The sequence below is a fragment of the Globicephala melas genome, chromosome 2 (assembly GCF_963455315.2).
Source record: "Globicephala melas chromosome 2, mGloMel1.2, whole genome shotgun sequence".
In the NCBI taxonomy this organism is placed as follows: domain Eukaryota; kingdom Metazoa; phylum Chordata; class Mammalia; order Artiodactyla; family Delphinidae; genus Globicephala; species Globicephala melas.
The window spans coordinates 35760861-35781482 of record NC_083315.2 but is presented as its reverse complement, the minus strand read 5'-3'; the positions used below and the strand labels follow the sequence as shown (position 1 = coordinate 35781482).

The window sequence follows — 20622 nt, the reverse complement described above, 5'->3', positions numbered from 1 at the left end:
TTTCTTTTTTCTTTTGGCACAACACACGCTCATGGAACACCTTTTACACCTTTAGGAACCACTGCTGCTCAGCCTCTTTCCTCACCGGGAAAGGTATCAGGGAGGGGCCCTGACCCTCACTGCCACCCCTAGAAGGCTTGTCCCAGGTGTGGAGGCTCCACATCCTCACCACTCAAGTGTGTCCATGGAGCAACAGCGTCGGTCGCTGACATCTTGTTAGAAATGCAGACTCTCAGGCCCCACCTCAGACCTACCCATCTGAATCTGCATGATAACACCCCCCCAGGTGATCTGATGGACGGCAGTTTGAGAAGCACAGGTCCACATCTCCTGTTCTTCCTTCTTCAAGATGGCCAGGTGGGTCATCTCCCCAGCTAGGTGGGGCCCTAGGCCCCATATCTAGATGTAGTTGACATATTTTGAACCTTGCAGCTACGTTTGAGAATTCCCCACATTATGAGTTCTCCTTCCCAAGGGCCCATGAGGGGAACCAAAAGGGACTGCCAGATGTCGCAGAGGCATCTTTGCAGAGGCTCCTAAAAAAGGACCAGGGAGTTCTTCCAGCCTGACCTCCCCATCCCCGATCGGATGTCTCTTACACAGAGATGCCTGGAGACTCGAAGATGGTCATCTTGGGGGTCCAACCAGAGGCACCTCTTAGAGTCAGTCACAGCCTCCCCTAGAAGGTCAGTGGTGATCATTCACAAGGGTCAGACAGTCACTCTTAGGAGCTCTCCCCCCGCCCCCGCCAACCCCCTTAGGCAGAACCCACGAGCAAGGAAAGGTGAGCCAGCATCTAGGGAGAAGACATTTTATTGAGATTTTGCCACATAAATAGCTACACAAAGCTGAATGGAGCCCTGCCATCTCCCTCTGCACAGGTCACTAAGGAACCCATGGGGAGGAGAATTGGGAGGGAGCCTGGTCATGACCAGAGAGAGAGAGGACCCCCGGATGCTATCTGGAATGAGGGGTCTGATATGAGAGAGAGGAAGAGAGAGAGAGAGAGGCTAACAGCGTAGATGTCACGAGGGAGGGACAAGGGACAGTCAAAGAGGTCACAGCACTTAGGATCACTGGGTCAGAGCCTGTACCACGTCCTTCACCAGCATGGTGCCGATCACCATCTTCTCACTGTTGACTGTCAGCTGGGCAGCTCCAGTGGGCTGGGCATCCAGGGTCAACAGGACCAGGCTCCCGCTGGTCAGCGTCCTCCCTGCAAACCTGAGGTGGGGGTAGAGGAATGAGTTCAACCCTGAGGCACGGGGCCCCTCCTTCAAATCAGGACCGAGAGCCCATCTCGTCCCCCTGCTGGTGGTCAGTACCTATACTCATCAGATGTCCCACAAGGGACACGACCCAGGTTGGCGGTGGCAGTCACTTTCTGCACCACAACGTGGTCACTCCGACAGGTGTCTGGCAGCGTGAGCTTCTCTGTGATCTCATTCATGCCCGACAGCTTTCCTGGGGACAGAGGTTATGATGAGGGCAAAGGCCACGGGGGGCACCGCTGGGTCTGCCCACTGAGCACCCTCACCAGGTTCTACTCAGGCGGGGCAGGTCTGAATCTCCCTCACCAGTCTTGAGGAAGGGCTACTTCCCTCTCGGACCTGGCCCTCCCTCAGAGAGCCTTGGTCAACCTCCCACCCCACCCAGGGCTCTATCCATACTGCTGAGCAGAAACTGACTGGGTGCTTCCCCACTGTCAGACATCTGGGCCACCAGCCCCTTGGGAGTGGCCAGTGGACTTGGTGGCCAGTCAGTACTTAGAGGTTTCCTCCACCTTTGCGTCTTTCCTGGTTGGCCCTCCAACCCAAGTGCAACTCTCTCCCAGCTCCTGGAGGCTGAGTCCTCACAAAGAGATCACTGGCGGTCCTCACCCCACAGGCCAGAGTCCGGTTGTCACATGCAGCCCTCACAGGTGGACCCCTAATTTCACATGTGGCAACAGCTCCAAACCTGTCCAGGACTCGTCGCATCCCCGGGCACTCACAGCATCCCAAGAAACCCTCACTCTACAGGTCTGACCTCTCCTCTCCACTCACACGCTCTACCCAGCCATGCGAGCTCCTCTGTCTGCCCTCCTGCCCACCTTCTCCTCAGCCTCTCTCTCCTCCTTCTGCTACTTCCGCCATTCTTCTCCTCCTTTTGAGAACGGACATCCCTCTCCTGTCGCTGTCATGCCCTCCGCTCCTAACTAGTGATATTTTCTTGTCCCTGTACCTTTAGTCTCTCCATATCAAGTCTCCTTGATCCTAAGAAGTCCTCTCTAGAAAGAGGATATGTCATCATGCTAGTGCTGTGTCTCCCTCCCCAATGACCGCCAAGGTCCTCCAAAGAAGACTCCATTTCCCCAAGCCCTGGTCTCCTTCAACCCACTGCAATTGGCCTCTGCCCCCCTTTCGCAATGATCCGCTCTCTCTGATGTTGGCAGCAGCTTCCTATCTGCTGGATCTGAAGGTCTTTGGTCATCTTGGCCTGCAGACCATCCAAGGCACTCTTCAACCTCCTCATCTCTCGTGGATCTCCTCCCACCTCTCACTGTTCCTTCTCTTTTCCCTCCCCTCCTTTTTCTCCCGAAGAAGGCAGGTTTTCCTCAGGGAAGGTCTCTGACCTTCTTATCTTCCCACCCATCTCTCTCCCAGGGTGATCTCACTCATATTCACAGCTTCAGTTATCACCGCTATGCTCCTGACTCCAGCCTAGAAGTGTTTCCTGGGCACAGACCCACATTTTCAGTTGCATATTAAACACCTCTTCCTGAATTTCCCAAATGTATTTCAAAAGCAGCCTCTCCAAAACTGTCCAAGATATCCCCCCCCTTTCCCTTGCCCAATCCATTCTTCTTTCTTCCAGGTCAGGGGTTTGGCAAATTACAGCCTGAAGGCCAAATACAACCTACCACCTGCATGGCCCACAATGGTTTGTTTGTTTGTTTGTTTTTAATATTTTTTAAGTGCTGGGGGAAAAATCAAAGATAGATATTTCATGACACATGAAGACTGTATGAAATTCAAATTTGTGTCCATGAATAGAATTTTATTGGAATGCAGCCACACTCATTCATTTATGTATTATCCGTGGCTGTTCTTGGGTTACAACGGCAAATTGCAGCAGAGATCTCACGACCCAGAAAGCCTGAAACATTTGCTTTATGACCCAACATTAGAGAAAAAGTTGGCTAACCCCTGGTCTAGGTGAACGGCACTGCCATTCTCCCTAGTATCTAAGCCAGACATTCTAGAGCCAGCTTATATGTCTCCCTCTCCACTTTCTTAGGGCAAATGCCCATGGCTTCCCTCTCCCCCACCTCAGCCTTTCATTCTTTTTGCTGTGGTTCTAATCCTGGTCACCATTTCTCATCAGATCTATTGTAATAGCCTTATAACTAGGCACAGAATTTAGTCCAAGGTCACATACCAAGCAAGTGGCACGTTCAGAGCTTAAAGCCGGGACTCATGAAGCCCCATGTTGCCTCCCACTTACGCTGTTCTGCCTCTTTTTCCTGCTGCAGATTCTCTCAATTCCAGTCCTAGCTGTAAGTGTTGCCAGATTTCTCCTTCTGAAGCAGGAGTCTGAACCTGGCACCGTCTTTGCTCAGAAACTTCAATGACTCCTCTACTGCTAGGAAAACGAAGTCTACAGTCCTTACCTCTCTAACGACGGAGCTGTACCCAATAACCTCTGTGACCCCTTCCAGCTCTGAAATTTTGGGACCGAAATCCTTTAGCATAGCGTTCAAGGCTTCCAGAAACTAGACCACACATATTTTCAGCTTTGTTTTCACTACTCACCATTGCTAAGGGCTCCTATGCCCTAAAGCAAACTGCTCCCCTCCTTTCTTCCTGTAAATTTTCACTAACACCTACTCATAACGTTTCCCCCAGCTGGAATTCTGGCCTAGAATTTTCTGCCTGGCTGAGTTGGGACCGTCTCCAAAGCCTCACTGAAGTGTCCCAGGCTCCGTGAAGCCTTTGCTGGAGCCACGAGCTGTGAGGCCTGCCTCCATCTGCAGGAGCTGAGGCTCCCTCAGTGTGACTGTATGGTGGAGCTGAATGAGCCCCAGTGGGTGGTCCTGAGCACCCTCCCTGCCCACCTCCAGGGAACACTCACCCTGTTCCTTCTTGAACTCATTTTCGCTCATGAACACAGGGGCCATAAGCTCCCCAACAGGTGGCTGAATGGAGACGTAGAACTGTCGGGTTTGGGTGCTGGGAAGGGTAGGAGGAGACAGAGGGAGAGGGAGTGAGGCCAGCATCTCTCCCCTCACCTCGCACTGTGTCTGAAGGGAGGGCTTGGAGGCAGCAGGAGAGGGAGCTAAGAGACCTGAGGTCTTGGGATGCCTTCCAGACACACCAGATCGTGATGTGGCCCCACCTAACACCACCTCCAGCTCCAGTTTATTTTGACCCCACCTCTCCCTAGCCATCCTCCTACCGCTCCATGAGTTGGAAACATACCACAGCTGGAAGTTGGCCGCCTGGGTCGAGTCACAGAAATTAATGCCCATGACAGCAGTGGCAGATTCTCCGGGTGCCAGGGACTCTGCAGCAGTGTGAGGCAGGGAAAGGGGGAGAGAAAGACAGCATCACCTGATAGGTCTGGAACCCTGACCCCTTCTCCCCTCCACTTGCAGAGCTGACCACTCCTCTATGGACTCCTGGCCCTCTGAGCCCCTGGAGAGACTGTTCCTGAGTTTCTCCTGAAATGTCAACACCCTTCCCCCACTCACCCTCACCCCCTTTAAGTCAGTGCTGAAACAACCAAGGCTCAAGCACCTCTTGCCCTGAGACGCACTTGCTCATTTCCTAGTCTGTCTTGTCCGTGGATCGTGCTAGATGCTATCTCCACACCCCCACAGCCTAGACCCTGGCCTGGCACAGAGCGGGGCTTCAGAAGCCACAGAAAGACCAGCTCCACCCAGGAGCCTCCTTCTCCACCACGTCCAAGGCCCTTCCGCACCGATTTCAGGAAATTCCTGGATGCTGATGCCAGCGGGCAGTTTGGGGGTGCCCACGTGTAGGCCCTTGATGGGGGTATCAGAGCTGTTGGAGAAGTGGATGTGCACAGACACCATGTGGGGGTCCCCAGAGAAAGGTTGGCGGCTGAAGGTGTAGTCCACAACCAGCCCCTCGCCAGCTACACGGTGCAGCAGCTCCTGTCTCCCGACACCCAACACTGGACTCAGCAGCTGGAGGGGAGGAGGAAGAGGGGAAGTACGGAAAGGAACAACAAGGCGAGAGCCCATCCCAGCCTTGTCCCTACTTGTGGTCACAGCAACGGAGGCTCAAAGCCATCCCTCCATCACACCCCCTTCACACAAATCCATACCGTAGGATGCGGCACAGAGATGTGTCCCTGCCCCAGCCCTGTCCCTCCCCATCCCACTCACCGAGGGCACCAGGGGGGAGTCTGTGAGCGTCAGGCCCTCCAGGTCAGCAGCCAGGCTGGTGGACACAACCATGGGGGGAGACACAGGCTGGACACTGGGAGGGGTGACTGTGGGAGGATATGAGAAACATTATGACGAGGGAGAGGCAAAGTGGAATTGGCTTGGATCGAGCAGGAGCCCAGGGCCTAGGGAGTAGACGGCTCAGCACCACGGACAGTGAGGCACGTGGCAGCCTGGTGGCTCCATGGAGATATCCATCCTTGACCCCAACCCCACACCTGGAGAGGTTGTCCTGCTGCCCTCTCAGGCCCAAAGATGGATTCTGTCTGCTCCTCCCACCCCAAACCCCCGAGGAACCTAGCCCAGAGCGCCCATGGCCCTTCCTAAGTCATACTCCCCAGGCCGCCTTCCCCCTGTGGCTTCTACCACCCAAACTCACAGTCCTCTAGATCAAGCAGGGAGATCTCCTTGGCTGCAGGGGCACTTTTGCTGCTGGGAGGCTGGAAGAGAAAAGCGGGATGTGAGTGTGGAAGGGGAGCACCCTGGCCCGGGCTGGGTTACGGGGAGATGCCTGGGCCTGGCCCAGAGGCTGGGGAGGGCCCCGGTCCATACACCCATCCTGTTCCTGCCCCAAGGCGCTCACTGTTTTCTTCCTCCAGGAGGCAGGTTCCGCCTGCTCCTCCTCTGTCTCTGATGTCATCTCAGACTCTGAGGAGCTGCTGCTGGAGTCACTGCCCTCCTCTGAGGACGAGCCGCCTTCTTGTCCCTCTGGCTCCTTCTTCCTCTTCTTCATCTTCCTCTTCTTACCCTCCTCCTCACTATGTTCACTGGAGGAAAGGGGCAAACAGGGCTTGGGCCCAGCCTGGATGACCCCTTCTTGCGTCACAGAAGAGCAGGGAAAGCCTTGGACATTGGGGGTGAGGGTGGGGAGCCTGGGCCAGTGGACTCCACACCTGAGCTCCTATGCCTGGGTCGCAGTGAGAGCTTTAGACCACCTGTGCCAGCTCGGGCCCCTTCCCTGACTGCTTCTTCATGCTGCGCCCCACGCAGAGACCTCCTGCGGCCATCACGTGAGCAGAACAGCTCCTGAGGAGGCTCAGGGACTCTTAGGAGACTGGCTAAGGCTGGGGGTTAGCCCTTCGTTTCCAAGGGAGAGCCCTGGAGCCGCCCAGTCATCTTACCTCTCACTGCTCCTCCCTTTCTCCTCGTCCTCATCCTGGTCTTTGTTGTCGGACTCACTGCTGGACTCCCCAGAGCCACTCTCGCTGCTGCTCTTACTGTCCGATTCACTCTCGGACTCAGGGTCTGTGGAAGGACTGTCTCAGGCTTCCCTCCCTCGTGTGCAGGCCTCCTGGGGAGCCCTGGACACCCAGCTTCAGACTCTGCACTGAAGCAGCAAACTCACCTCTTCTCCCTCCAACCCCCCGACCTGCTCCCGGCCCCAGACACCAACCAGACCGACCGGAACACAGATGGACCCGTGTGGATAGAGACCTACACAAGCACACACACATCTGGGACGTGCAATCCTCAAGTGCATAAGCACACATATAGGTGCACACAAGGAGGCGCACACCCCCTTGGACACGTGACCATCTAATACAGGAGCACACACGTGTGCCAGATGGTCAGCCACAAGACACACACGCAGGCAGGAGCACAGGGCCCTAGCTCTGCCCATCTCCTCACCGCTGTCTGCAGACTCTGTGGGCCCTGACTCTCCCTCAGAGTCTGAGTAGAAGGGTTTCTCCTTCTCCTTCCTCTTCTCCCTGTTTGAGCACTTGGTCCATTCAGGTACCTGGAGATTGTGGGGTGGAGGGCGAGGAGCCGTTAAATCATGGATGGGGAGGGGGAAGGAAAGCACAAGCCCCTCTTATCTTTCACCCTGGCTCTTCTCAGGGCCCCACCTGGTCCTGTCCCCAAGAGGGAATAATGGGGGGAGGGAAGGGACCCTGTCCACGCAGGGGAGGCACTCACAGAGCGGCACTGCCAGCAGGAAGGAACAGAGTGTAGGGACGGCACAGGGGTGCAGCATACAAGGGGGAGGGAGGGGGCAGCACAGGCTGGGAGAGAGCACTGCACACAGAGCAGAGGGCACACAGCACACAGGGCGGGGGGACCTTGGTGTATTCGCCCAACAGGCCCACATGGGTCTCAATAAGGGAGAGATCTTCTTCCTGCGTGTGGGGAGGGTGTCAGGAGGGCCAGGCTGGCACTCCCAGGGCTCCCTGCTGTCTGTCCTTCCCCACACACAGCTCCACCCTCCACCCCTGCTGACCTCCACATTGCGCACAGATGGGTCTGGGGCTTCCTCTGGCCAATCTGGGAGCTCCTGGTAGCCCGTGGCCTTGGCATTGAGCAGGTGAGACAGTGAGCCCAGCTGGAAGTGGTCCCGGTCTGGGGACAGGGTGAGAGGTCAAGTCAGTAGTGGCTGTGAGGAAATGCCCTGGGAGTTGTTTCCTAGGTGGGGCCGGGTGGCGATTCTGGTGGGAACTCCCTAGCTAGACAGAAGAGACGGGTGGACACGTCCCCTAATGGCTCTTCTGCCCTGACTGAATCTCCAGGCCCACATGCTGGAAAAAAGATTGTATAGCTGACTAGAGCAGGGGCTGAGGGGTGGGGGGAGCTAGGACCACAGAGGAGGGAAGGAGGGGCTTCTGGGCCCAGAGCTACTGCTGCCTGTCTGCCCTGGTGCCTGTTGGGGAAGCAGAGATGCGGGTGTGGCTTCTCTCCCAGGGCAACGGGGGTGGTGCTGCTGCACAGCCAGGCTCAGGAAAGAGGCCTGCTTGGGGCGAGGGAAGCAACTATGAGTAAGAGGCTGGCCAGGCTGGGTCAAAGGGCAGGGAGGTGTGTCTGGTCAGGCTGGGGACTCCGTGGGGAGGGGTGAGTCCAAATGGGAGCAGGAGGGAGTCAGAGCCAGAGGAGGGCAACCCAGAGCCTTGTAAGTGGGGATGGTGTGAGGGAGGAGAAAGGGACCGTTCCCCTTCTTCCTGGGAGGTTTGCACATCTGCCCCATCCCTCAGAATCTCCTTGCTCCTGTGGTCCAGGGAAAGACAAAGCAGAACAAAAAGATAGGCAGAAGAACTGAGCTTTGTGAAGGAAGTTCCCCTCCTGAGTAGGTTCCTGGGTCCAGAGAGTCAGCTGGGGGACCCTCCTCTTCCCACATTTCTCAGAGCCCTTGTCACGGGAGACCAGACCGAGAGAAGAGGCAAGGCAGAGGGCCTGGGGCTGAGGATTTGGGCTGACCTCCAGTGACAGCCCAGTGAGTGCTGGCAGCCGCCTTCTCAGGACACTTACAAACATACACCTCTCCTTTGTTTTTGCTTTTTTAAGATTTTTTTGACGTGGACCATTTTTTAAGTCTTTATTGAATTTGTTACAACATTGCTTCTGTTTTATGTTTTGGTTTTTTGGCCACGAGGCATGTGGGACCTTAGCTCTCCAACCAGGGATCGAACCTGCACCCCCTGCCTTGGAAGGCAAAGTCTTAACCACTGGACCGCCAGGGAAGTCCCTACAGCTCTCCTTTGTATGGAGTTCTACTTCCTGCCTTCCTGGGCCGTTGGTAGGTAAAATCTTGATACATATAGTGCCTGCTCAGGGAGTAGGATGGAAAGGAGAGCCCGAGAGGAGTGAAACCAGACGCCCATCCTGCCTGGGAGGGCAGAGACTCAGGTGAGTTGACGGTGGTGGTGGTTGTGAGCGGGTGAAAGAGCAAGCCCTGGATGCTGCAGGATGAGCAAAGGGTTAGGCCAGGGGCACAGGACTGGCGTTTCTCCAGAAGTTCTGCCCACCAAAGGCTGGTACCTGACTGAGACTGAGACCTCAGGGGGAAGGGCTGGGACCGGGTTGCTGGCCAATTCTCCCCTTCCCCCAGGAAGGTTACTCTGGATTTCAGCTCCCACCTTTGAAGGATGACTCCAAGACTGGAGCTGGTTTGGGTGCCAGGAAGAGCTTCTTGGCATGACGGCTGAGGGCCCCACCCTGCTCCGAAGGGACGATGAGCTGCCGGGTGAAGCGTGCTCGGTCTCGGATATCGTAATTCTGGTCATACTTGGCCAGACTCAGCACATACTGGGTCAGCAGCTTGGTCTGGGGGACAAGAAGTGGGTCAGTAGCCATCACAGAGGGTGGGGACACAGGAGGTCTCTGAACCAGATTCTTTTTTTGTGTGTGTGCCATGCCTGTGGCTTGTGGGATCTTTGTTCCCCGACCAGGGATCGAACCTGTGTCCCCTGCAGTGGAAGTGCGGAGTCTTAACCACTGGGCCGCCAGGGAAGTCCACGAACCAGATTCTTCTGGCCAACAGCTCCAAGCACTGCTGCCTCCAGCTGACTTTCCCTCCCAACCTGCCATTGTGCCAGACCCTGCATTCTCTCCCTCCTCCCCGGCCCTGACTCCCAACGCCAACTCTGACAACTGACTTGGCCAGCAACAGAGCTTGCCCTTCTGGAAACCTCCCTCTTGGCCCTGGGTGCCATTCTTCCTCAGGCTTGTGGTCCCCACTGCCCTAGGCCCACTCCTACACCACCCAGTCCAGGCTGGGCCAATCTTTCCACCCTGAGGTGCCAGAGTGAGTGAAGGTCTGGAACATTCTGCTAGACCTCACATTTTCTAGGCTCCATCACCTGGGGGGAACTAGGTGACAAAAAGAGAAAGGGGGAACACATAGGAATCCCCCTGGCAGGGGCTGCCCTCACGCCCCATTGACCCACATAGTAGATTCTGAGCAGCCCAGGGGTCTCAGAGGCCACGATCCTCCCTGGAAGGTCCTAATGAGATCAGAGCAAACTGCAGCGATCCTATGGGTTTGCTCAAGTCATATGGGGTTCACAGCCTGCAGTCAAGGTAGCCACATCCCAGGACCACAAATCTCAGTTTCTGCCCTGATCCTGACCTAGTCTAACCTGTCACAAAATGACAGTGGTAGCCACCATTTATGGAGTGCGTTCTAGTGTCAAATACTGTGCTAGGTGCTTCACTACCTCATGTCATCTCCATAACCCTTCTGAGAGGTGGGCGCTACTGCGCCCATTTACGGGGGAGAACCAGAGTCATTAAGTGACTTTCCCCAGGCTAAGGAGCCAGTCAGTGCTGCATCCAGGCCTGGACCCTCATCTCCTTGGCCTCAGCCTGGGCCGGAATCTGGCAGGCAATGGATGGCTCAGCAGGTGGGCAGGATGGCTGGGATTGCTGTGGCCTTGTGGCAGGTCCAGAATGTCACCCTTGGTACTGGGATGGGGGAAGTATCATTGCTGTTTTGCCAGGACGGACATGGACACATCCAGACCACCTCTCTCCTAGTGTGCCAACAATTCCCCTTCCTCCACCACTCCCAGAACAGGCTGAGAAGAAAGAAGAGAGAAAGATAGGGAGGGTAGGAAGGAGGAAAGCTCTCGTTATCGAGTCAAAGAACCATTCTAAGGGGCCTATGCCTGGAAGGACTGGCCTTAGGGTAAAGGGTGCCTGGAGGTTCCATTTGCCTGAACAGCCTACTCTGGGTGGCCTGATGGGGGCTGGGACCCCTGTGTCCTGCCTAGGAGAGGCGTTCAGCTATATATATACCCACAGCTCTCTGTGCCAACCCTGACTCCAGCCCTTATTGCTCTGCGTTTTGTGCTGTTTCCTCTACTTGGCTATGAGCACTTGCAGGCCAGTAAACATGTCTCGCTCATTGTCATCACCCCAGGACATAGCTCAGTGCCAGGCATAGTGGGTACTCGGGAAATGCGTGTTAAATAAATTCATGAATAAACGTGCATGTAGCTAACAGTGACAACTTGGGGAAATGCCACGTGAGCACACCAGGCTAATGAAAACATGCCAACAGCACCACTCTGGCTCAGTCCTGAGCCTTTCAGACGCCCCCTCTACCAGGGCGCTACCCACCCAGGCTGCTTCATCTATTCAAACGTTCCTCCAACCTGCTCCTTCCTCCCACTTGAATAAAGGAGGCACACAAATATTTGTTTGAAGGCTTCCAGTGGTGTTCCCTCTAACTTCTCTGTCTCCAATCTGCTTCTCCCACAATACTGACACCCACAGATCCAGCCCCTCATTGCTTCTACACAACTGCTGTCCTTTCCAGCTCCTGACAAGAGTCCCGGCATGTGATGGCCCTGCCTCCCCAGCTTGCGTCCCTGGGGCCCACTCTAGCCACCGTGGATCAAAGGAGCCACAGAATGGGCTTCCCCGGTGGCGCAGTGGTTGAGAGTCCACCTGCCGATGCGGGGGACGCGGGTTTGTGCCCCGGTCCGGGAGGATCCCACCTGCCACGGAGCGGCTGGGCCCGTGAGCCATGGCCGCTGAGGCTGCGCGTCCAGAGCCTGTGCTCCGCAACGGGAGAGGCCACAACAGTGAGAGGCCCGTGTACCGCAAAAAAAAAAAAAAAAAAAAAAAAAAGAGCCACAGAAGACGCACAAGTGCCACATCCAAAGACTCCATGGGACGGCAAAGAGGCCACCTTCAGGCCAGCAGGAACGCCACAATCTACAGGGTACGGCCCAGGTGCTTTGCTCCAAGGGTTGGCAAGCTCTGTCTATAAAGGGTGCGAGTAACTATTTCAGGCTTTGCAGGCCATATGGACTCTATCGCAGCGACAACATCCACGGACAATAAACAAATGAATGAACGTGGCTGCGTCCCAATAAAATTTTATCTACAACAACAGGCAGCAGGCCAGACTTGGTCCATGGGCGGTAGTTTGCCAACCCCTGCCTCACTTAACTGAGTGCGGGGACTGTCAGGGTGCTTGGTGTCCCCAGTACCTTGAGAAGCTCTGAACATTACACTTTGTTTTTAGCAGAATCTCCTGGGACCATCTCAGAGGCTGCTGGACACTCAAGAGGTTTTTAATATCCTGATATTCCAGCTCAGTTGAGCCATGTCCTTGGCTATGGTGCCCCTCATAACCTTTCACCTTAGTAATGACAATGGCTGCCAATACCACCCAAGCCTGAGCAGTGACTTGCCCTCTCATCCCCGGCATAGACTGGCAAAGCATCACCAAGCTTTGGGAGGAAGCAGAGACCACATCTCCTGGGACACATATTCTCCCATCAGTGCCTATCACTGCTGGGCCCTCCCCCTGGCCCCAGTGTTCCAAAGGCAGCAGGTAGGGACACACCCACTGCCAGACTGGAAGTCACAGCCCCATAGAAGAGCCTCTTCAACAGTGGTCACCATCCCTACTAGGCCCTTGGGGCCCTGGAGTAGCTGTGGACACTGGGGGAACACTGGTCACCTGGGCAGACCAGACACCTGTCCTGAACTCCCTCTTCAGAAAGAGGCGCTGATATATGTATAACTGAATCACTTTGCTGTACAGAAGAACCTAACACAACATTGTAAATCAACTATACTGCAATAAAAATTAATAGAAATAAAATAAAATACGAAAAAGAAAAAAAAGTGACAAAAAAAAGAAAGAGGTGCTAAAGTTCATGCCTACCTGGTGAGGGCCCACAGAATACTGCCTGGGCTGTTTCTGGGGCCCAGAGTGTTTTAGGAGGCATCTCTCAATCTGTACCTGCTTAGAGTTGGTCAGGTAGAGCTTGGCTGCCAGGTTGATGACCTGCAGCTTGACGATGTCCTCCTCGGCTGTGAAGGACTTAGCCATTTTTCTCAGGACGTCGGGTGCAATCCTGGGGACGTGCTCACAGTACTCGCCAATGAGCCACAGGATGCTGGCTCGGGCCATGGGCACCTGTGGGTGTGGGAGAGGAGTCAGGTCTGGGGTAAACGTGGGAATGTGGGTGGGCACCTGGTCTGCCAAGGAATCGGCACTCCTCCCATCTGTGCTGGCCTGTTGTATCGTGGGCTTCTCTGGAAATAGGAGTGGGAGGTGATGGGAGAGAGATTAAAGGTTGGGTATTTCCCAGGCAGCCTCTCCCCTCTTCCCTAGGGTTTCATTAGCATGGGCAGAGCCTTCAAGCCCCAAATTCAGCCACAGTTTAGTATAAAAGACTGATTTTCTGGATCCACTGTACCCTCAATGCTTTACTGCCTTGTTATTCTCCCTGAATCTTCAGGAATGCCTTTGCTTGAATGTTTCAACTTGGCAATGTGACACAAAAACACAGGACTAGTCAATTGGCCACCCTCGGCCAGAACTTTAGAGAAAACCTGAGTGGTGGTACAGGCTGAAGCTCAGCAAGGGATCCCCAAAGGGAAGGCGAACCAGGGTCACATGGTCTCATCTTTCCCCTCCTCCCACCTTAAGACCTTTCGAGCCAGTAGGGAAGGTTTGGAAGTTGATTTTTTATTAAGGCTAGTGTTTAATTATAGGGTCTTAAAATCATGAGGAGGACACTGGGTTGAGAAAGGAAACGGGGTCACTCCCTGACCTGGATGTTGTCTGTGAGCTTTGCCAAGTGTTTGATGATCTCTCCGTGCTGTGCTGGCTGCATCTGCAGCAGCTTCTTAATGACGACCACTGACTCTGCGACCACAAGCTCTGCAGGACAGGAAATGAGCCCGGGACAGTCAGATGACCACACACAATGAACAGGCACACCAGCAATGCCCCCAGCCCCTTGGCTGTGTTCCTCAACCCCCTGTACTTCTCCAGTGGCCCTCAGAGACGTGGGAGCACTTGGATACTAATTGAGGCAGACAGACAGATGAATACACATTGTTCCTGGACAGACAGGTGGATACCCACTGGCCATCAGAGTCAGACATGCAGGCAGCACCCACTAGTCATCAAAGTTGGATATGCAGACAGACAAACACTGACCATCACGGTTGGACAACAGCTGCACCAGGCCGTTGAGACAGGTGTCACGGACTCGGCCTATGTTAGTTGCACAGCGCCCAATGGCCTGGATCGTGGCTGCCACAAAGTCCTTGTCCATGCTGCGAATGTAGGTCTGTGGACACCACAACAGAGTGACCCCCGGAAGGCAGTGATCCCTCAGACTTGACTCGGCAGTGACTCTGCAGGCTTGAGGGTGGCCTTCCAGAAAGCTGTTACCCCTCATTCAATGACTCATCATGTCAGAGACTAAACTCTGGGAAAAGGAATGACAGCCTCACCTGTCACCCAGTGATTCCCTAACCCAAAGCCAGTAGAAGGCGGTGGGAGGGGACGTAAAATAAATTTCTCCACTTTGGGCTTTTAAGAGAAGGTTTGCCCCACCAGGCCGATTCTCATAAGCACAAGGAGCTGCAGGACAACTCTCATGGGCCTGACTATAAGCTGGCCCCTGGCCCGTACCTGGAATTCCCGTAGGACAGTAGGGATGTTGGTCTCATTGGCGAGGTTAGTCAACACTTCCAGCTGCAGGGAGTCAGAAAATGGGCAGGGTGGCCAGTGGGCTTTCTGTGCTTTCATAAACCTTCACTCCAAACACACACTTCACCAACCAGAAAACATTCCTCAGGCGGGACAGCCCTGCATCATCCTTAGATTGATGAGAGAACTGACAGATCATGAAACTTATCCAAAATGCAGGAGGACCAGTTTGCTTCTTAAATGGACTCCCTGAAAGAGTATGCTTGTAGTACGATCATGTCACCTCTCTACCTTCAAGGAAAAGTTAAAGCCTCCAGTTGCTTTTAGGATAAAGACCAACATCCTTTCCATGGTCTGTAAGTTCTTGATCTCCCACCATTCTCCCCCTTACCCTCTATGCCCCAGTCATACAGGCTTTTAATCACAACCCTCCTGTTGGCCTTTACATATGCTGTTTCCTCTGTGTGGAGCACCTCTTCCCATTCTTGTCCCTGCATTTACCTAGAGAATTCATGTTCATGTCTCAGTCCTCAGCTCAAGCCTCCCCTCCTGAAGGAAAACTTCCCTGACACCAGACTAGATCAGGTCCACCTATTTATGCTCATACAGCTCTCTGCACTTTCCTTTTACATCCTATTTCACAAATGGATTTTTACCTGTGTTGTGTCATTAGCTGCCCAATGTCTCCTCCTCACCCCAGCGAGATTTTGTAAGCTCCACAAGGGCAGGGTACCTGATTGGTTTGTTCTCTGTTGTACCCCTAGATACCCCTCGATCTAGCCATGAGATGCACAATAGGTACTCAGAAGGGTTAGGAGAATTAACTGTTGCTGAAGGAAGTTACTCAATAATGAGGCAGAGCAGGGATGGAACGTGGGTATGGGCTCCTGCCGCCTTTTCTGTGGTGGTATGTCTGCACGACAGCCTGAGGGCGTAGGTGTGTGAGGGTAATTACACTGTGGGTAGAAGACAGAGACTGCAGCAGGGAAAGTATGAATTCTTTTTTTTTTTTTTTGCCTGCACCACACAGCATGTGGGATCTTAGTCCCCCGACCAGAGATTGAACCCTAGCCCCTTGCATTGGAAGCGCGGAGTCTTAACCACTGGACCGCCAAGGAAGTCCCAAGGGAAAGTATGAATTGGGAGTAGCAGACCTGACCTTCGGTAGTTACCTCATCTCCTTAAGTCTACATTTTTATAAAATAGAGAAAATGTACACTTCCTGAGGTGATTATGAAAATCGAATTACTTCATACGTGTAAAGTGGCAGGTGTATAACAGGTACTGGGCAAAGGGCAGCTCCGTTCACCCTGTCCCCCCACTATCATTAGCCTGGCTTCCTGAGCAAACACTTTTGGCTGGAGCAACGGTGGGCTCAGCCCCTGAAACAGGCAGGCACCAAGGTGGCCACTGTGGATATTCAAGTGGGTCATGGGGGTGGGGGACAGAAAGTCCACAGGCACGTCTGTCCATCACTCACCTTCAGGATCTTGATCTGGGTGGGGTCGGTGGACCTGATGTAGAAGCTCTTCAGGTACGGCTCAAACATACCCTGGCACGAGAGAGGCAGCCCCAGGGAGCTCCACCTCAGCCTGAGACCTGCTTCTCCTCCAGAGCACCCCTCCGCCTCTCCTGACCCAGGACCCAGCATCTTTCCTGCCCCTCACTGTCCTGTAGTCCTGGATTCTTCCCTCCTTCTCAGATCTAACTCGGTCTTTCTTCATCAGGCTTTCCTCCCTCAGCGGCCCTCGGGATCCAGGCCCTGCTTCTCCACCTGCATTTGGGGTCTCTCCTTCCCACACTCTGCACAGCCAGGGCATTCCCCCCATCCTGCCTTTCCCCAGTACCCCTAGCCCCGCAGGAGACACTCCTCGGACCGCGAGGGCAGGCCTTGGTCACTTGCTCACCCGGCGCTTGATGGACATGGTGGCCACGTTCTGGAGCACCACGTACTGCACCTCGCTGTGGAGAGGAGGGGTCAGAGGTACCTGGGCCCCTCGGCTGGGGCAGCAGGTCGGGAGAAGGGAGGTGGGCAGAATAGGAGGGAGGAGAGGACCGGTGTGGGGAGGGCACCAGCGCGGGGAGGGCAGGACTGGGGTCTGGGCGGGGAATAGGTGGGCTGGGGCGGAGGGTGTCAGGAGCTCTGGCTCGGGGGGGGGGGGGGGGGGGGGGGGGAAGCGGGGCGAGCCGGCCCCCGGGCGTGGGCGGGGCGGGCGCGCACCTGTGGCTGCGCAGCAGGCGCACGAGAGCCTTGGCGATGACGCCCACCTCCGCCTTGGGCGCCAGGTGGAAGTAGAGCTGCGCCACCGCCATGACCACGGCGGCGCTGCGGCTCTGCAGGAGCGGCTTTGTGTTGCGCAGCAGCAGCCGGTGGTCGGGGTCCATGACGTAGGGCTTTCGGGCCGGCACCGCCGCGGAGGCCGCTGCCTCCGACCCCGGGCCCTTGGCCTCGTCCTCCTCGGAGCCGTAGAAGGCTTTCTCGGGGTTCTCCTCCAGCAGAGACTCCTGGAGGGGGAGACAGGCGGGACAGTGGGCACCTCCTCCCGGAGACCCGCCTACCCACTCTGCTAGGGCGAGGGCTGGGGTCCCGCCTGGGGGTCTGGGCCACTCACGTTCTGGGTGGGGCTCAGGAACTGCGTGCGGGCGTAGCGGGTGAGCATGCTGATGATGACCACCTGGCCCCACTCCTCCACGTCGATGAGCAGGTTACAGAGTTTCCGGTAGTTCTTGTGGATCAGGTCGATGCGCTCTGGGCACACCTCCTCGAAGGCCATCACCACGCTGCCCGCCACCAGCTGGGGAACCGACAGAGGCAAGAGCACATGAACAGGAAGGACAGAGGGGCCTCTTCCTGGCTCCTTTTCACCACCCGTCCCTGTGTGTCCACATACGCACCGTGGTCTTGTCCGCCAGAAGCTTCTCAATGACCTCTATCAGCTGGTCCTTCTGGTCAGAATCCAAACTGAGGGAGAAACTGTTGAGCGGGATTGCCCCTCCCCCGTCTCCAGCCTTCCCAATATCCGCCCAAGCTGTGCTCACCTCCCTCACCCCAACCCTATTCATAAAGAGGTATGAGCCACTGCCTTCAATGTCCTCCATCTCTGTCAGTTCCCCAAACTGCCTTAAACCATCTGAAGAGAAAAACAAAACAAAATAAAAAAAACAAGCAAAACCAAAAGCAGCCTGCAAGACTTGGGAGAGGCCAGGGGTGGGCGGGGGCTTGGGGTATACCTGTAGAGCTTGGGGATGGCGTGGGCAGCTGTCTTCCGCACATAGGGCGACATATCCGAGGCAGCTTCCTTGATGGCTAGCATCATGATGGGCACGATGATGGGCACACGGATGCTAGACAGGACGCGGAGGGCGCTGGCACGAATCAGCTGGTTGGGGTCCTAAGAGCAGAGGTGGAGGCAGAGCCATGAGAGGGCAGCAGGTGGCCTGAGGGCAGAGGCCACGCCTGTGGAACTCACTGTCCCTAGTCACCACCAGCTCTTGCTTCCCTGCCTCCTCTCTGGGGCCTGGATGATGTGCTAGTGCTGGGTACCTGGGGGGGAGCTGCCTGAAGGCACCGACTCTCGGCCCTGCTGCAGAAATCTGACACCTGAACGTATGTGGCATTGGCTGCTTCACTCTCAGGAAGAGTGGCAAACTTTCAGAACACCTAAAGTTCTTGTTCCTTAGGGGAGTGTGTGGAGGGGGAGGGTGTCTTTGTGTTTATGCTGGAGGGGACTGCCAGCAAATGCAACCTGGTCTCCCTTTCCGAGAGTTCATCCTTACAGTCCTCTCTCCCAGCAACCTCTCAAACCTGCCCTTCTTCCTCTTCCTCCACAGTGTTTAAAAGAGAATAGGTGTGGGGTTTCCCTGGTGGCGCTGTGGTTAAGAATCCGCCTGCCAATGCAGGGGACACGGGTTCGAGCCCTGGTCCGGGAAGATCCCACATGCCGCGGAGCAACTGAGCCTGTGCACCACAACTACCGAGCCTACGCTCTAGAGCCCATGAGCCGCAACTACTGAAGCCCGCGCACCTAGAGCCCGTGCTCCGCAACAAGAGAAGCCACGGCAATAAGCCCACGCACCACAACTAAAGAGTAGCCCCTGCTTGTCGCAACTAGAGAGAGCCCGCACACAGCAACGAAGACCCAACGCAGCCAAAAATAAATAACAAAAATGGTATTACACCATTGTTGATTGCTTTAAAAAAAGAGAGAGAATAGGTGTGTAAGCCCCTTCTCTTTGCTCTTATTGCATCCTACAGACACCTGAGAAGAGCCTTAGACACAGTGTATTGTAATCAGGAGATTACAAGAGCAGCAGCAGCTGTAAATTACCGTTAATCTTGGAGGACGGTGGACAGTGGGAGAGGTGCTGGGACACTAAAGGGTAGATGCTACCCTGATTTTCTAAAATGGAGAAAGGGAAGAGCCACAAAATTACAGGTGAAAATTATGGTAATCCCTGTTAAAATTCTGGAATTAATTTTTAAACAGATGGTTTCAAAGCACTTATTTTAAAAGCAGGAGTCTGTGAGTCAAATCATATCACATCCACTGCTAAAACCTATTTTCCTTTTTCATTTAACACTTTATTTGGAAATGATTATGGATTCACAGGAAGTTATCCCCCAAAATCCCTTTTTCGTTTTGCTAGGGTAACTAGGCTGGTAGCTATTAACGGTATGTATCTTGATTTCAGCAAAGCATTTGTGGGAGTCTCTCATGGCGTTTCCTGGATTGCCATTTTTGATGTAGGCCTTTTGTTTCATTTAATACGTAAGCATTTTAAGAGCAGAATTCATGTCTATTTTATCTCTGGATAACCACAGCCCTTTGCACGTGAAAGGTGTTAAGAAATTTTCTTGCTGCTAAAATCCTTCCTAACAAGATGGGAAAATACCAGCTGATTGCAGTTAGGTGGATCCACAGTTTGGTAAAATGCGGTACTTGGGGAAGATTTACTAACAGATGAGTGTCATCCTGGAAGCATGATATATGGGATTCATAGTCTGTTGCCCTGGTCTGAATAGCTTATCAGCATCTTGGAGGAAGACACAAAATCAGGAGGACAAAATTAAGATTCAGCATCACCCTGGCTTGGATACTGTGCTAAACTTATAAAATGGAATATAGTAGGGTTTCATAGGAGATTCAAGGAACCAATTGCATAAAGACAGGATATAGGGAGACCTAGATTATCTGCTTGCCAACTGGAGGTTTGTCTGAAGTGAGCCAACATTAGTGGGCTGCAAAGCAAACAAAGCCTCAGCCTGGGCTGACAGAAAAGGCTGGTTCTAATGTGCAGGAAAGCCCCCGCTAACAGTAGTAATAACAAAAAGAAAGTGAGTTTTAGAGGAACACATATAAGATACTGCTTACAAAACAATATTATACATTATTTAGGAATGCAATAATAAGTAATAAAAGAATAAATACATGTATATGAATAATAAGCAGGAGAAGATACATAGGGGACTTTGGCTGTTTGATAAATCTTTCATTTCTTATGCTGGGTATATATTCATTATATTATTCTTTATGCCTTCTGTGAGCCTGAAATAAATTTTTAAAAATTATGGTGATGGAGGTTTCAAAACAATACATTGGTTTTAAAAAAGTTGTAATCCACACCTAAAACTAATATAACATTGTAAATCAACTATACTTCAATAAAAACAAAAAACAGTTGTAGTTGTCTTAAGAAGCAGCAAGTTGCCTTATGAAGGAGTGAGGTCTGTATCACTGGAGATGACCTGTCAGAGATGTTCTAGAGCAAAGGTTGGCACACTACAGTCCCCAGGCCAAATCTGTCTTCTGCCCTTTTTATAAATAAAAATGTATGCAAACCCAGCCATGCCCACTCATTTATGGCCGTTTTCATACAAGGGCAAAATCGAGCAGTTGCATGGTTGAGACTGGATGGCTTGCACAGCCTAAACTACTATCACCTGGCAGTATACAGAAAAGTTTGCTGACCACTGTTCTAGAGAAATCACTGCACT

The 20622-nt window shown here is 53.8% G+C and overlaps 1 protein-coding gene across 3 annotated transcripts in view; it reads right to left on the bottom strand.

Annotated features, from left to right (window-relative positions):
- Positions 1–797: 797 nt before the first annotated feature.
- AP3B2 (adaptor related protein complex 3 subunit beta 2) overlaps positions 798–20622 on the bottom strand; it is a 31120-nt gene continuing 11295 nt past the window's right edge. The window contains exons 5-26 of one of the 3 annotated variants that reach the window (XM_060293789.1): positions 17859–18019; positions 17523–17601; positions 17240–17422; positions 16849–17132; positions 16535–16589; positions 16108–16179; positions 14610–14672; positions 14130–14262; positions 13738–13847; positions 12921–13097; positions 9298–9484; positions 7671–7789; positions 7082–7190; positions 6574–6697; positions 6036–6219; positions 5832–5892; positions 5393–5499; positions 4963–5191; positions 4461–4545; positions 4114–4211; positions 1326–1464; positions 798–1224 (exon numbers count right to left, since the gene is read on the bottom strand). In XM_060293789.1, coding sequence (XP_060149772.1) covers positions 1074–1224; positions 1326–1464; positions 4114–4211; positions 4461–4545; positions 4963–5191; positions 5393–5499; positions 5832–5892; positions 6036–6219; positions 6574–6697; positions 7082–7190; positions 7671–7789; positions 9298–9484; positions 12921–13097; positions 13738–13847; positions 14130–14262; positions 14610–14672; positions 16108–16179; positions 16535–16589; positions 16849–17132; positions 17240–17422; positions 17523–17601; positions 17859–18019 — 2910 coding nt within the window. In that variant the 3' untranslated portion in view covers positions 798–1073. Of the gene's footprint in view, positions 1225–1325; positions 1465–4113; positions 4212–4460; positions 4546–4962; positions 5192–5392; positions 5500–5831; positions 5893–6035; positions 6220–6573; positions 6698–7081; positions 7191–7670; positions 7790–9297; positions 9485–12920; positions 13098–13737; positions 13848–14129; positions 14263–14609; positions 14673–16107; positions 16180–16534; positions 16590–16848; positions 17133–17239; positions 17423–17522; positions 17759–17858; positions 18020–20622 lie in introns of all 3 variants that reach the window. The other 2 variants (XM_030878523.2, XM_060293790.1) reach the window with 2 other exon arrangements.